Source organism: Camelus ferus, chromosome 22 (genome assembly GCF_009834535.1).
Source record: "Camelus ferus isolate YT-003-E chromosome 22, BCGSAC_Cfer_1.0, whole genome shotgun sequence".
Taxonomy (NCBI): Eukaryota; Metazoa; Chordata; class Mammalia; order Artiodactyla; family Camelidae; genus Camelus; species Camelus ferus.
This window is the reverse complement of record NC_045717.1, coordinates 2,173,067-2,186,880: the sequence shown is the minus strand read 5'-3', so window position 1 is coordinate 2,186,880 and position 13,814 is coordinate 2,173,067. Positions and strand designations below refer to the sequence as shown.

At 45.5% G+C, this 13,814-nt stretch overlaps 1 protein-coding gene across 1 annotated transcript in view; it reads left to right on the top strand.

Annotated features, from left to right (window-relative positions):
* The window catches only part of ZNF454 (zinc finger protein 454), a 34,793-nt gene extending 29,947 nt beyond the window's left edge, over positions 1-4,846 (top strand). Inside the window, 2 exon segments of the mRNA XM_032464912.1 lie at positions 1,581-1,804; positions 1,806-4,846. Coding sequence (XP_032320803.1) covers positions 1,581-1,804; positions 1,806-2,915 — 1,334 coding nt within the window. The 3' untranslated portion in view covers positions 2,916-4,846.
* Positions 4,847-13,814: the final 8,968 nt, after the last annotated feature.

The following is a 13,814-nucleotide window of genomic DNA, read 5'->3' as shown; positions in this document are numbered from 1 at the left end:
ACTGCCCTGACCGTAGCTTTGTTTTGCCTATTTTCAAAGTTTGTATGAACAGAATCATAGTGTCTACTCCTCTGTGTCTGACTTCTTTCATTCCACGGTGTGTCTGAGATGCATCCGTGTTGGCACATGTAACAATTGCTGGTTTGTTCTCATTGACGTATAGTGTTTCACTGTGTAAGCCTACCACGACTTGTGCATTCTGCTGTTGCTAGACATTTGGTTTGTTTCTAGCTTTGGAGCTCCCATCAGTAGTACTGAAACTATTACGAACATTCTTGTACATCTTTTAGAGAATATATGTATGCATTTCTCCTGAGTTTATAGCTGGGAATACTATGTTCATGAATATGTAAGCTTTAGTGGACGCTGCCAAATAGTTTCTTAAAGTGGTTTTACCATCTTACACTCCAGTCGGCAGGATATGAGGCTTCTATATCCTCTTATCTACTTAATATTGTTGTTTAAGATTCTTTCACCATTCTAGAAGAAATATGAAGCATCTCCTTGTGTCTCAACTTACGACTGGTGAAGTCGATCATCTTTTTATTTTTGTTAATCATCTAAATATTCTCTTTTAAAGTATCTGTAAGTCTAAGTCTTTTTCCTATTTTCTATTTGGTTTTCTGGTCTTTTCTTATTGATTTATATAGGGCTGTATATCTGGGATTCGATCTTCTGTCATATAGATATACATGCATTGTAAATGTTGTTGCACACTTTGAAGAATGGTGTTATTTGATAAACAGAAGTTCTAAATTTGTAGGATAGTCCAGTTAATTGAGGGTTTTTCCCCTCTTATGGTTAATGCTTTTTATGACATAAGGTCAATATATAAAAACCAGTATCTATATACCAGCAATAAATAATTGGAAAATTAAAATTTCCAAAAACATTTCAGATGTTCACATATACATCCTCATGGTGCATTCTCCTCATGGAGATGTCACATGATTCATACAGATTTGAAGACGTTGCTTCCCCACCTGTAGCAGGAGGTTCTAACCCTAACAGTAGATAGCAGGGGTTCACACCACTTCCATGGTCGCCTGACTTCTTGGTTTCCATCTGAATGCTGAAATGAGTCTATAAAACATACATGTTGGTTTTAGAAGTTACTCTGGAGCTGAATTTTTTCCAACCAAGTGTTGACCTCTAGTTTTAACGGTTCCTTAAGGCCACATCTAGGTTAGTTTAGAGACCACATCGCTGAAGTAGATAAGGTATATATTTTTCTTATCTGCAAGCATAATATGGTCTGTATAGGTTTTTTGAGGCTTAGAAATTTAGGGAATTTCTCTGTCATCACAAAGAAGGTAAGTATTGTGCTCAGGATCCCAGCCCAGGCCCGGGACCCCCGAACCCCGGCTCCAAGCCCTCCTGCTTCATGTGCTGTGCTTCAATCCGCCCCTTCCGGCCGTGCCCTCTGTTCCCCTCTCCTCCCCTTTCCTTTCTCATCCTCACGTCACGAACTCTTCAAAGCTGCAGCCCCTTTGTGAGCACGATAAACCAGGTCATGTTCTTGTCCCAGCTAGATGTTTCACTAGGATAAAACCGACAATTTTGTTTTCAATGTCTTTCAGACTGGGTGACTATGCCTGTGAGTAAGAAATCTACTCTGAAAGCAGGTGTTCCTGAAGGAGACGTGGGTCAGTGGATGATAAAGGCGAAATGCATTAGAGACAGTCACTGGAGATATGACAGCCTGTCGGAGTGGCAGCGTGAAGGCCAGGAGGTAAACTCGCAGCAGGTGGTACTCAGCCACCAGCAACCCTCACCCCTGGTCGGTGACCAGGAACGTGACGAATTCGGGAAGCACCTGCACCATCAGCTCATCTTTGGTTCAGAGCCAGGGGGTTCAGCCCAGCAAGAACGCCTTTGAGTGCAGCAAGTGTGGCAAAGTCTTCACAAAGGGTTCAGCCCTCAGCAAACATCAGAAGGTTCATACTGAAAACCTGAACGCAAACCGGAAAGCTCTCATCAAGGAGAAGCGGTACGAGTGCAGGGAGTGCGGGAAGGCCTTTCACCAGAGCACGCACCTCATCCACCACCAAAGAATCCACACCGGCGAGAAGCCGTATGAATGTAAGGAGTGCGGCAAGGCCTTCTCAGTGAGCTCCTCACTCACCTACCATCAGAAGATTCATACCGGAGAGAAACCTTTTGAATGCAACTTATGTGGAAAAGCTTTTATCCGAAACATCCACCTTGCCCACCATCACAGAATACATACTGGAGAGAAGCCTTTTAAATGTAACGTATGTGATAAAGCCTTTGTGTGCAGGGCCCATCTTACCAAACACCAGAATATTCATAGTGGAGAGAAACCCTACAAGTGCAACGAGTGTGGGAAAGCCTTCAATCAGAGTACAAGCTTTCTTCAGCATCAGAGAATTCACACTGGAGAGAAGCCTTTCGAATGTAACGAATGTGGAAAGGCCTTCAGGGTGAACTCCTCCCTGACTGAACACCAAAGAATTCATACTGGAGAGAAACCTTACAAGTGTAGCGAGTGTGGGAAAGCTTTCAGGGATAATTCATCCTTTGCCCGACATCGGAAAATCCACACCGGGGAGAAACCTTACCGGTGCGGCTTGTGTGGGAAAGCTTTCCGGGACCAGTCAGCCCTCGCCCAGCACCAGAGGATTCACACCGGGGAGAAACCTTACACGTGTAACACATGCGAGAAAGCCTTCAGTGACCACTCGGCCCTCACTCAGCATAAGAGAATTCACACCAGAGAAAAACCTTACAGATGCAGGGTCTGTGGGAAAGCCTTCATCCGCAGCACACACCTGACCCAGCACCAGAGGATTCACACGGGAGAGAAGCCCTATAAATGCAGCAAGTGTGGGAAAGCCTTCAACCAGACTGCAAACCTCATTCAGCATCAGAGACACCATATTGGAGAAAAGTGACATGGAAGCGAGCTCTGAGGCTGACTGTATTGATGACTGAATAACCCTGAAGGCTCTTGTGAAGACAGTCCTTTTGTTTACGGGGAGTTGAGCTTCACAGTACTAGAGGTGTGGAGAATTTAAGAATGCCAAACACTCATAATTCAGAACTGCCTCATTTGAATGGCAGTCCTGTTGAATTAGACCGAGTTACCAAGTATCAGAACCAAAATGGACCTTCAGTAACAACATAGCAATTAGTTGATTATTAAGAGAAATTACCAAATTATAAAAATGAAGTTGACAAGCAGAGGAACAAAAAAGTAAGAAAATGGCCTGTAAGCATTTTAACTCTACTTCATTCCCCTGATAGAAAAGAGTCTCCACTGTTAATGGGGCCCTTTGTTTTCCTCACCCTCTGCTGGCACCCAGCGTGGAGAATGTGGTCACCCCTGCAGCGGCCCAGGAGTTACATAAATTATGTTCCCCGCCTTCTGCTTCAAACCACCTTTTGTCAGCTCTCTGGGTCTGTGTGTCCCCTGGCCTCTTACCTGCATTCTCCTCCTGGGACGATTTATTCGAGTGGCCTGTCCCTTTTTGGTCTCGCAGCTCCTGACCGGCGACATCAGGTCACTTACTCCCAGCCACTTGCCCTTGAGGGCTGAGGCGAGCTGACCTCACGCACAGCCCGCGATTCTGGGTGGTGCACAGACCCAGCCTCCAGAACTTGGGACCTCTGTCCGGGAGGCAGAGGTTGGTCAAAATTCTTGCTTTACCCAGTTTGGTCCTCAGCTTGACTCTGACCCCGGGACGATGCCTAAAGGAGAGGCCTAGTGTGTGCAGACATGACCCCACCATTGTTCTGCACGCTGCCTCCTCTACACACGGCAGTCCGGGGCGTGCTCAGCCTCAGGGGTGACGGCCCCAGCCCCCTGGGGGCCCCCTCCCCTTCTGTGACTTGTCATTTCCGGATGTGCAACTGACAAGGGAGGTCAGAGCCTCAGCGCCAGCTGTCAGGAGCCTCTGCCCCCCTCGCTTTCCCTTGGCCGGGCAGTCCTCTGTCTGCCGTGCAGAGTAGGTTCGTTACTCCCAGAATATTGAACCGCCGCCTCCTGGTCCTTGCCCCGCTTTTGTCCACTTTCCTGAAGGGACCAACTCTGTGTTCACCAGGAATGCAGAGAGCTCTGAATTTCTGCTTTTGCATTTGGAGGTGGCCGTTTCCTTTCGTCCATCTGGGTGCTTCACTACTTAAAGACGACCCCGTTTCTGAGAGTGGTGGGCAGGGTGTGGAGTAATTCCATGGAGCGGTCAACAGCACTGTGACATGGTCTGGCAGGGCGGTGTCCGTGCCCAGAACTCTGAGTGATATCTCGTCCTGCAGGTGCAGTTCCCTCACCATCCTGAATCTCTCAGTGCTGTCAGTAGAAATCCCGGGTAATATGACATCCATGTGCCTTCCCACACTCAGCCTCTGGTGGCCCTTCCCCTCCCCCAGCACAGGGACTGGGGTGGGGGGCGTGGCAGTCCCGGGAGCTGGAACACACCACATCATGAAGATGGAGAGTGGCAGGCTCCTGGTCTGGGGAAGTGTCCTCCGTCAGGGTGGGCACCGTGTGGCCCTATGGATGCAGCGCCGTGGCTCCGGGTTACAGGGGAGGGTGCTCTGTCACGGGGGATCAGTGGGTCTCAGGTTAAACGTGGACTTGGAAGCTGCCAGCAGCTTTGAAGCCCGAGTTCTGTAAATTCAGCTCCCATCTAATAAAGGCCACCAGTGTGGGGAGGCATCTCCTGTTGGGTGATCAGCGACTCCTGCTTCCTTCCCTATTGAGCTGCGGGCGAGGCAGCATTTCAGGAGTTTCCTGTGACCCTCTGTGCCCTGGGCCCACACACTCTGCAGCCTCACGTGGCTGGCAACTCCAGGTTCCAGAATAAACTTGAAAAACTGCTCACTACTAGCAGACGTCTGTCTTCAGTACCATCCCTGTGGCCCACTGGTCCTGTTACCTCCTTACCTTGAATCCCCCACCAGAAACATATTTCTCAGCCGAGTTTGTTGTTCATTTTGTTTGCTTTTGATGAGAGCTACCGCCGCCTGGTTCGGGCTTGTGGCTGGGCTAGGGCCGAGACCTGCCGCCATCCATCCCAGTGACAGCTCAGTGGCTGTACCTCTGCAGGCAAGGGTGCAGCCCGGAGGCCCTCTGTCTGGTGACATCCATGTCCCCCGAGCCTGCCTCGTGTCAGGCTTGGGTCTTTGTGAGACTGGACCCCTGAGATGCCCGTCACTTACCCCTCTACAGGGAGACAAAGTGAATACATGGCCTCCTAGCTCTGCTAACAGGGCCTTTGTGCCAGCTTCCATGCACTTATGGGAGCGCGGCTCGTCTGGCCAGGCCACTAGCAGTGGCTTCATTATAATCTGCCAAGATGAACACCTTGTCGAATGACCTCAACTAAGGGAGCCAACCTTTGCCCAATTGCTGTCTCGTCCTTTTCTGATCTGAAATGGCATGGTTCTCCACGCAGGCAGTCTGACCTGCCCCAGCACGATCTTTGACTTAACCCCCAAGAGTGCATTTTTGAGAACTCAGAGTCCCCCAGCCACCTTCTCGTCTGCCAGCTGATGTTGTGGGGTTAGGCAAAGGGTCCAGCAGTTACTGACAGGGACTTCCCTCCACCCACCCTCTGCCAGGTCAGCCCCAGGACATCAGAGATTCCTAGGAGGAGCAGTTAATCCCACATCACCCTTTTCTAGTTTTACTGATTAGCCACACAGACACTGTGACAGGTGAGGACCACTGTTTGGACCCTTCAGGGTTGGCATTGCCGAGCTGGTAATGCGCCATCCTCAGCACATTCAGCCCATCCCCTCCCTGCCCCAGCCTGGTGCACACAGGCTTCCCCGCACACCCACACCTATGCCGTCACGAATCTGTGCACATGGCAGAGGACAGGCTGAATTCGCACGTGAGCCAGCCCCCCCACCTCACCTGGACTGTGGAGAAAGACAGGAGCCAGAGAAGCAGACCTGGGCCCGCCTCCCACACCAGTGCTCTCCTAGGATGCTTCGGAGTTGCCCAGTGGGTACACCCGCGACCAGTGCGGATTCCTCTCTGCCCAGCAGGAGGGTGCAGCAGGGAATTAGCACGTAGACTTTGTTCTATTATTCAGTGCCTACAGGCTCCCATGAACAGCGACAGTGCCAGCTCCTGAGGGGAGAATAATTGCTCCTTGTTCCCCACTCCTTTTTTTCTCCTTAGTTGAAGTATAGTCAGTTACAATGTGTCAGTTTCTGGTGTACAGCATAGTGTTCCCCCTAAATTTGCCAGTCACTTACTTTCCTGGGTCCTTAAATAGCTATTCCATGCTTTCTGTCCAGGTTTTACAGCAGCATTCAGAGGAGGAGACCAGGATGGAGTCTACTTGCTCCATGTTATCCAGATCTGGAACCTAGAATAAAATTTTCTTTTTATCCAGCATTGTATTTTTCCTAAGTTAACTGCCCTACAGTTTTGCTTACATTAATTTCAACAGATGCTTAATTCTTTTCAGATGTTTTAGCATATGAGCCAGCCATTTTTCCCATTTATTTAACTTTTACACTGTTTTCGTCTGTTTGGAATCCTTGGTCCTCCCCTTGTTTAGCCTACTCACTTTTTAAAAAATCTATATTTATTCAGGTATTTAACATTTCTCCTCTTTCTTTATTCTTTTATTTATTTTAAGTAATTTTTCATTAAAGGTTATTATAAGATATTGAATATAGTTCCCTGTGCTTTACAGAGGAAATTTGTTTTTTAATCTAATTATGTGTATAGTAGTTAACATTTGCAAATCTCAAACTCCCAAATTTATCCCTTCGCACCCCCTTTCCCCTGGTAACCATAAGATTGTTTACTATGTCTGTGAGTCTGTTTCTGTTTTGTAGATGAGTTCATTAGTGTCCTCATTTTTCTTTTTTTTTTTTTTAGATTCCACATATGAATGATATATTGTATTTTTCTTTCTCTTTCCAGCTTACTTCACTTAGGATGATGATCTCCATGTCCATCCATGTTGCTGCAAATGGCATTGTGTTATTTTTTATGGCTGAGTAATATTCCATTGTGTAAATATACCACAACTTCTTTATCCAGTCATCTGTCGATGGACATTTAGGTTGCTTCCATGTCTTGGCTATTGTAAATAGTGCTGCTGTGAACATTGGGTGCATGTATCTTTTTGAATTAGAGTTCCCTCCAGATGTATGCCCGGGAGTGGAATTGCTGGATTATATGGTAAGTCTATTTTTAGTTTTTTTGAGGAATCTCCATACTGTTTTCCATGATGGCTGTAGACTGCTCACCTTCTAAATTGTGTATGTCTTTCCAGCTGGATCTTTTCACTCATTTCGTAGATCAGATCCATTGTCTCTTGGATCCGGTGTATTTCTCTTTCGTGGTTTACTCCTTAGTTTTGTTGGAGCAGATCCTCCAACAGCATTCTAAGGAAGCATGAGAGATGAACTTCATGTCCTCTCATGTCTGAAATGTCTTCGTTCTGCCTTCACATCAGATTAGTAGTTTACTGTTACAGAATTCTAGCAGTGGGTGAGGGGACAGATGAATCTTTCTTACCCACATAAGGCCCTGCTAAAATGACAGTACAGGTATAAAAATTATATTAACTCACTGTATAGCACAAGGAACTATATTCAATATCTTGTAATAACCTTTAATGAAAAAGATATGAAAGTAAGTACGTTTATAAATAATATCCTTGTTTCTAGTCCCATGCCTCACCCCTGCCATGCCCTGTGTACCTAAGACCTGAGTCTTTCCCAGTCAGTGTCTCTAAGGAAAAAATTACCCTCTTTTCTCATCCCTGGTGGGTAGGTTTCTGTTGACGGCTTTCTGTGTCTGATGTGAGTGTGCGGGTGCATAGTTTCATAGATGGACTTTCAAAATAATTTCTGGTTTTCTCTGCTCCCCCCTTGGCACACTCCCCTGCTTCCCTTTACCTACTGCTTCCAAGCATTCAGTCTTTATGGGAGACTTGTGCAAATTAGCCCTCTCCGCTTTCTTTTTTCCACAGTACTGTTGTCTACTTTGTCCCTTTTTACACTCTTTGTTTATCTGAGTTTACATAATTTTTAATTGCAATATAGTTAGTTACAATGTGTCAATTTCTGATGTCCCAGTCATGCATGTACATACATATATTCATTTTCATGTTCTTTTTCATTAAAGGTTATCACAAGATACTGAGTATAGTTCCTTGCGCTATACAGTGAGTTGGTAGAATTTTTATACTTGTACTGTCATTTTAGTGGGGCCTTATGTGGATAAGAAGATACATTCTGTAAACCAAAAGGCTATCAGTTTATTTAGGTGAAGATAAAGGAGGAGTAGAACTTTGGCATAGCTTTGTGTTATGCTGTTTAGAATTAAAATTTGTTCTGTACACATATGTCCACCCTCATTCCTCTCATGACATTATGTTAAAAGTTGGAATGGGCATTACTATCCAGGGAGCAGCACTGAACCCTAACAGTGCCGCAAATCAGAAGCTCTCCATAGGTCAGTGCATTACATGGAAAGTGCCTTTTAGGAAAAGGCTATCTCAGGTTGGAGTGGAGTAGTTACAAGCAGAGTCAGGTTACATGTAAACCAGGAGACTCAGGAACCTGTTTCTGGAAAACATACGTATCCAGAAAACTCAGGGGCAGAATTTGGGAGAAATAGTACAGTACTTTTTGAACATAATGTGAAATTAAATTTGGATCAATTCTTGATTAGTTAACCATAATGCTTCTGATGTTACTGTATTATTATGAAGCTTTCGTATGAGAAGAATTCTGAGAGAAATACATACAGAGTGAAAATTACCCGGCCTTAGTGTCAGGAGAAGTAACTCCTTCTTCTTAACATAACTATTTACAGAGTTCCATTATTGATCCGAATACTAAGTTTTATCCACTTTGTTTTTTAGAGATGAGAACTATTAAGACTTAAAGGTTTACATTTAATGTATTGCTAAGTTTTTTTTCTCCTGAGATTTGATTAGGAATGTTCAGAATCACTGGGGATTAAAAAAGGTGAATGAGCCATGAACTATGAGGTCATTTGGTTCAATAGTAATAGGCAGCTACAGTGTGTGATGGATCTGTGACCGGTGCTAGCAGGGGATAGGAGCAAATTGTTGTTGGAATTCACAGAAATGACAGAAGTGTTGGCAAAGGCTTCATGAAACTTGGCTGCAGACAGTAAGCAACCTTTAAAACTGGGATCAATCAGTAAGGGTTGAGGAAGAAGCAGTGTGTAGGTGTTTTTGCACGAGTCATGGTGCTTTTGTAGGGGTGGTGCCCTCGGGAACTCAGACTTGCCTTTTGCTTCTACCATCTCCTAGCCGCTTAACTTGGGACAAGTCTTGTATCTTCCAGTGTTTAGTTTCTTTACTGATTTGAAAAAAAAAAACAGAAAAGAGGAGTGGACTGGAGGATTTTTAATATCCCATCCAGTCATGTTACTTCTGCTATTCTTTGTCAACGAGTATGTAGTCTGAGAGTGGATACTGAGGGGCGTCTGTTGCCAGTGCTCTGTGCTGGAACTTATTAAGTAGGCAGTGGGGATGGGCTGGGATGATGAGTGAAGAGATGCCACGGTTACACGTGTTCATTAGGGAAGTGGTATCGAGATTATTTGGGGAGGTGTTCAAAAATGCAGTAATTTATGTCTTTGGCCCCGCTCTGACAGATTCTCTGGCAGGAAAATACTCTGGACTCCTGACGGCCGGGGGAGGCTGGGTCTGGAGGACCCAGTTCTGTGGCTGTTACAGTAATTCATCTGAGCTGGTGATGATATCAGTAAAAGACGTGTCTGTGGCTAGTCCTCGAGAAGGAAGCCATGATTCTCATCTTCGTCCTCGTCTTCTAGGTTTTCTTTCATCAGCAGCTTTTCTTACCCTTTCTGGTCATTTTTATTTGTACCATCATAGCTTGAAAATATGGTCACATTATAGGTAATATTCACTAAGCCTTTACTATCAGGCAGGCACTGTGCACTTTACCTACATTGTGCCAAGAAATTTATACAAAACCCCCAGGTTTGTGGGGGCGGGTGATTACTTGTCAGCTAGACAATGGTTATCATACTCACTTTATAGATGAAGGGTCTGTGACTTGTCCAGAATCACAGCGTCAGAGTTAAGAGAAAGGCTTTTTCTGTTTGTTGTTGGTGTTTAGTTTTTTGTTTTCCCCTTGGGTTTGGGGGAGGTAGTGAGGTTTATTTATTTACTTATTTATTTTTAGTGGTGATGCTGGGGATTGAACCCAGGACCTCCTGTATGCTAGGCAGGCACTCCACCACTGAGCTATACCCTGCCCCCCAAGAAGGGTTTTTACTGTGAAGTCTTTCTGATTCTAGAAACCAAATGTTTGACCACTGAGCTGTACTGCCATGAGTCTGGAGAACTTGTCACCCTAGCTGCCCGAGTCCTCTGATTACGCCTTCTCTCTCTTCCTTTTTATCCCTTTCCCAAAATATAAGGTGACATCAAATGCTGTTTCTAAGAATGCTAGTACATGCATGATTGAGAATAGTGTTACTTCAGTGGATGGGTGTGTCCACCACACTAGTCTGCATGTAATACGCTCTGAAAAGACACATGCATGACAGGTGTTTCTAAGATATTCCAGCACAGTAGCCAGAGTGGTCCTTTAGCTTAACCATATCACTCCTCTCTTACAGCCCTCCGGTGTAACCCTCCAGTGTTTCCTCATCCCCCCTGGAATAAAAGCAAGTCCATAATTATGATGGCCTGTGGGGCGCCACATGGTATACCCCAAGGCATTCCTCTTTATAGTCTACTTGGCTATAAACCCACTTATTCAACCGAACACTAATTAATGTGTTGCCATAAAGGTATCTTGTAGATATGGTTAACACTTACTGTCGGTTGACTTCAAGTAAAGGGGAGAGAAGTAAGTATCCTCAATAATGTAGGTGGGCCTCGTCTAATCAGTTGAAGGCCCTGGGAGCAAAAATCCAGGTTTCTAGGAGGAGAAGTAATTCTGCCTCAAGGCTACAGCATCACCTCCTGCCTGAGCTTCCAGCCTACTGCCTGCTGTACAGATTTCAGATTTGCCAACCCCCACAACCATGAGAACCAATTTCTTAAAATATATGTCTTGATATTATGCATGTATATGTATCTTATTGACTGTAGACTAGATAGATAGATAGATAGTATCTGCATAGGAGCTAGATCTCTGTATCTGTCAGCCTTTCTATCCTTTATCTCTGCATACTATATATTCTCTATATCTCTGTCTACCCGTCTAATCTATCAGTGTTCTCCAGAGAAAGCAGCATGTTCTGTTGGTTCTGTTTCTCTGGAGAACCTGACTGACACAGCTCACCTACCTTCCCACATTGGCTCCTCCCCTCACCCTGCTCCAACCACTCCAGCCTCTTTGCTGGGTCCTCAGATACACAGGTGTGCCCTTGCCCTAGGGCCTCTGCACTGGCTGCTCCATCCACTAGGCCCTTCTTCCCCCGGATAATCCCATGGCTCGCTCCCCACTTCCTTCAAGCTCCACCTTCTCAAGGAAGCCCACACTAAACCAGTTTATTTAAATTGCAGCCTGTCCCCTTGAGCCATCCCCATTCTCCTTACCCTGCTGTTTTCTTTTTTCCACGGCACTTCATCACCTTCTAACATATTACATAATTTATTTGTTTTCTATATTGTTTATTGTTTGTTTCCACCACTAGGATGTAAGTTCCGTGAAGGAAACAGCCTTCGTCTATTTCGTAGACTGATGTATCCCAGGTGCTTAGCACAGAGAAAGCACCCAATGGTACTTGCTGGAACAGTGAACAAGCAGTCTGTGGGGGTCAGTGAATAGGGGCCAATGGGTCTGAGATGGAGTGTTGGGACTGGTCAGCTGAGGACTTTGCTTAATGGGTGGGGTCTGTGTGGACAGTGACTGGTAGGACTGGGAGGGTCCGTGGTAGGTAAATGGGGTCAATGATTTGGGCATCTCTGCAGGGATCACTAAGGCGACTGGCTGTGGGAGAGGCTAATTATCTCACCCAAGCTCACCCAGCCAGGAAGTGGCAGAGCTGGAACTGATCTCAATAAGTCTTAACCTCAATGCTGTGCAGTTTCAAGATGTGAAAGCTGACTGAATGAAGTATCCAGTGGCAGGGGCAAGACAAGGTCTATGGATCCGGGAAAATTTCTCTGTCTGGCAAATCAGAATAACTCAGGAATTGATACTACAAGTAAATTCAAAATTCAAGAGCTCTGGTAGAATAACCTAATGATGCCTGACCCATCAGGGTATCAGTGGCTGGTGCCTGGGGCCACGATCCTCTAGACTAGTGCACCCTTCCTGCGATTTCTGCTTCTGAGTCTGTAGGTAAATACGATGCAGGTGCTGGGAGAGGGCAGGACCACAGCCATGTTCCTATAAATGTGGGGACCCGGTGCCCTGGAATGATGATTTTGATAATTGGATGAGTGTGGGATGAGAGGGGAAAGATATAGGAATTAGGAAGGCTAGCTAGTGTCCTGCAATAGTAATCCATAAACGAAGTGATGAGGCTTAAGATGTCCACACCCAGGGTGGAAAGTGTGGCTCAAGTGGTAGAGCGCATGCTTAGCACGCGTGAGGTCCTTCCTGGGTTCGATCCCCAGTGCCTCCACTAAAAGTAAATAAATACACCCCAGTAAGATAAAATAAAATCTTTTTTAAAAAAGAAAGTGGACTTGGCTTAGCCGTATGTATAATAATATATTATATATAATAATAATATGTATGTAATATGTATGTAATACATATAAACATCCACACTCTGTCCCTTCACCGTAAGTGCCTCTCTGCACCCTTGTCTGCCTTTTCCATCCAGTCCTCTCACTCAATTTTCCCCTTTCAGAGCTGTGTCCTATCTTGGTTCTTCCTCTTTGCTCCACAGACTGAAAGATCACCTCTGAAACTCCCAGCCTACTGGTCATAGCTGTCAGTACCCTGCTCTCTCCACTCAGGAGCAGATTCCTCCCTCAAAGCCCAAAAGAAGTGGGACAAATTTATGCTTGGGAATTTTTCACCTTTAGAGGCAAAGATATCAATGTAACAAAGGATTCCTGAAGACCCTTCATTCTGTAAAATGATGGTGGGAAGTTTCACTTGGAATTATGCATCTTCTTCCACTTTAGAAAGAGTCTTGCAAATCAATGACAACATATAAAAGCAACAGGAAACCCAAGTCCAACTTTCAGGAAAAGTCACGTTTATTTAACAAGGAGTTACTGAGTCAGGTGAGCTACAACGACTGTAATGAATTTGGGAGAAATTTCCAAAGAGTACAAAACGTAATACATGTGACAAAGTTGTAATAAAATGTGTCCCCAAATAATCACACTAGTGAAAATACCTAAGAATATAGTTCATATAATGACCCCTCCTATACGAGTCTCGGCACGATGCTCACAGTGAGTAAAAGCTTGTGTCAGAATGAACCCGGACTCTGCTTGAGAGAACTCCCACTGGAGGGGGTACTGTGACTGCAGTGTGCAGGAGTCTCCAAAGGAACCCCACTTTCACTGGGACGTCTAGCCCACACTGCGGAGAAATCATTCAAGGGCAGTGAATGCAGGAGAGGCTGCGGGTACAGCCCAGCTCTTACTCAACAGAAGAGGAGCCACCCAGGCAGAATGCCTGATAAATTCCACAAATTTAAGGGAAAAACTTTATTCAGGGGTTCAAATTGATTGGGCATCGGAGAAGGCAAACTATGTAGGCAAATAACATGGGAAAACCTTCAGGGAGTTGTCAGCTCCCACTGGACATCGAAGAATTGATCCCAGGGTGAGACCTTATGTACATACTGAACGTGGGGAAGCCCTCTTCCCGGAGCCAGACCTTGGTACACATTAGAG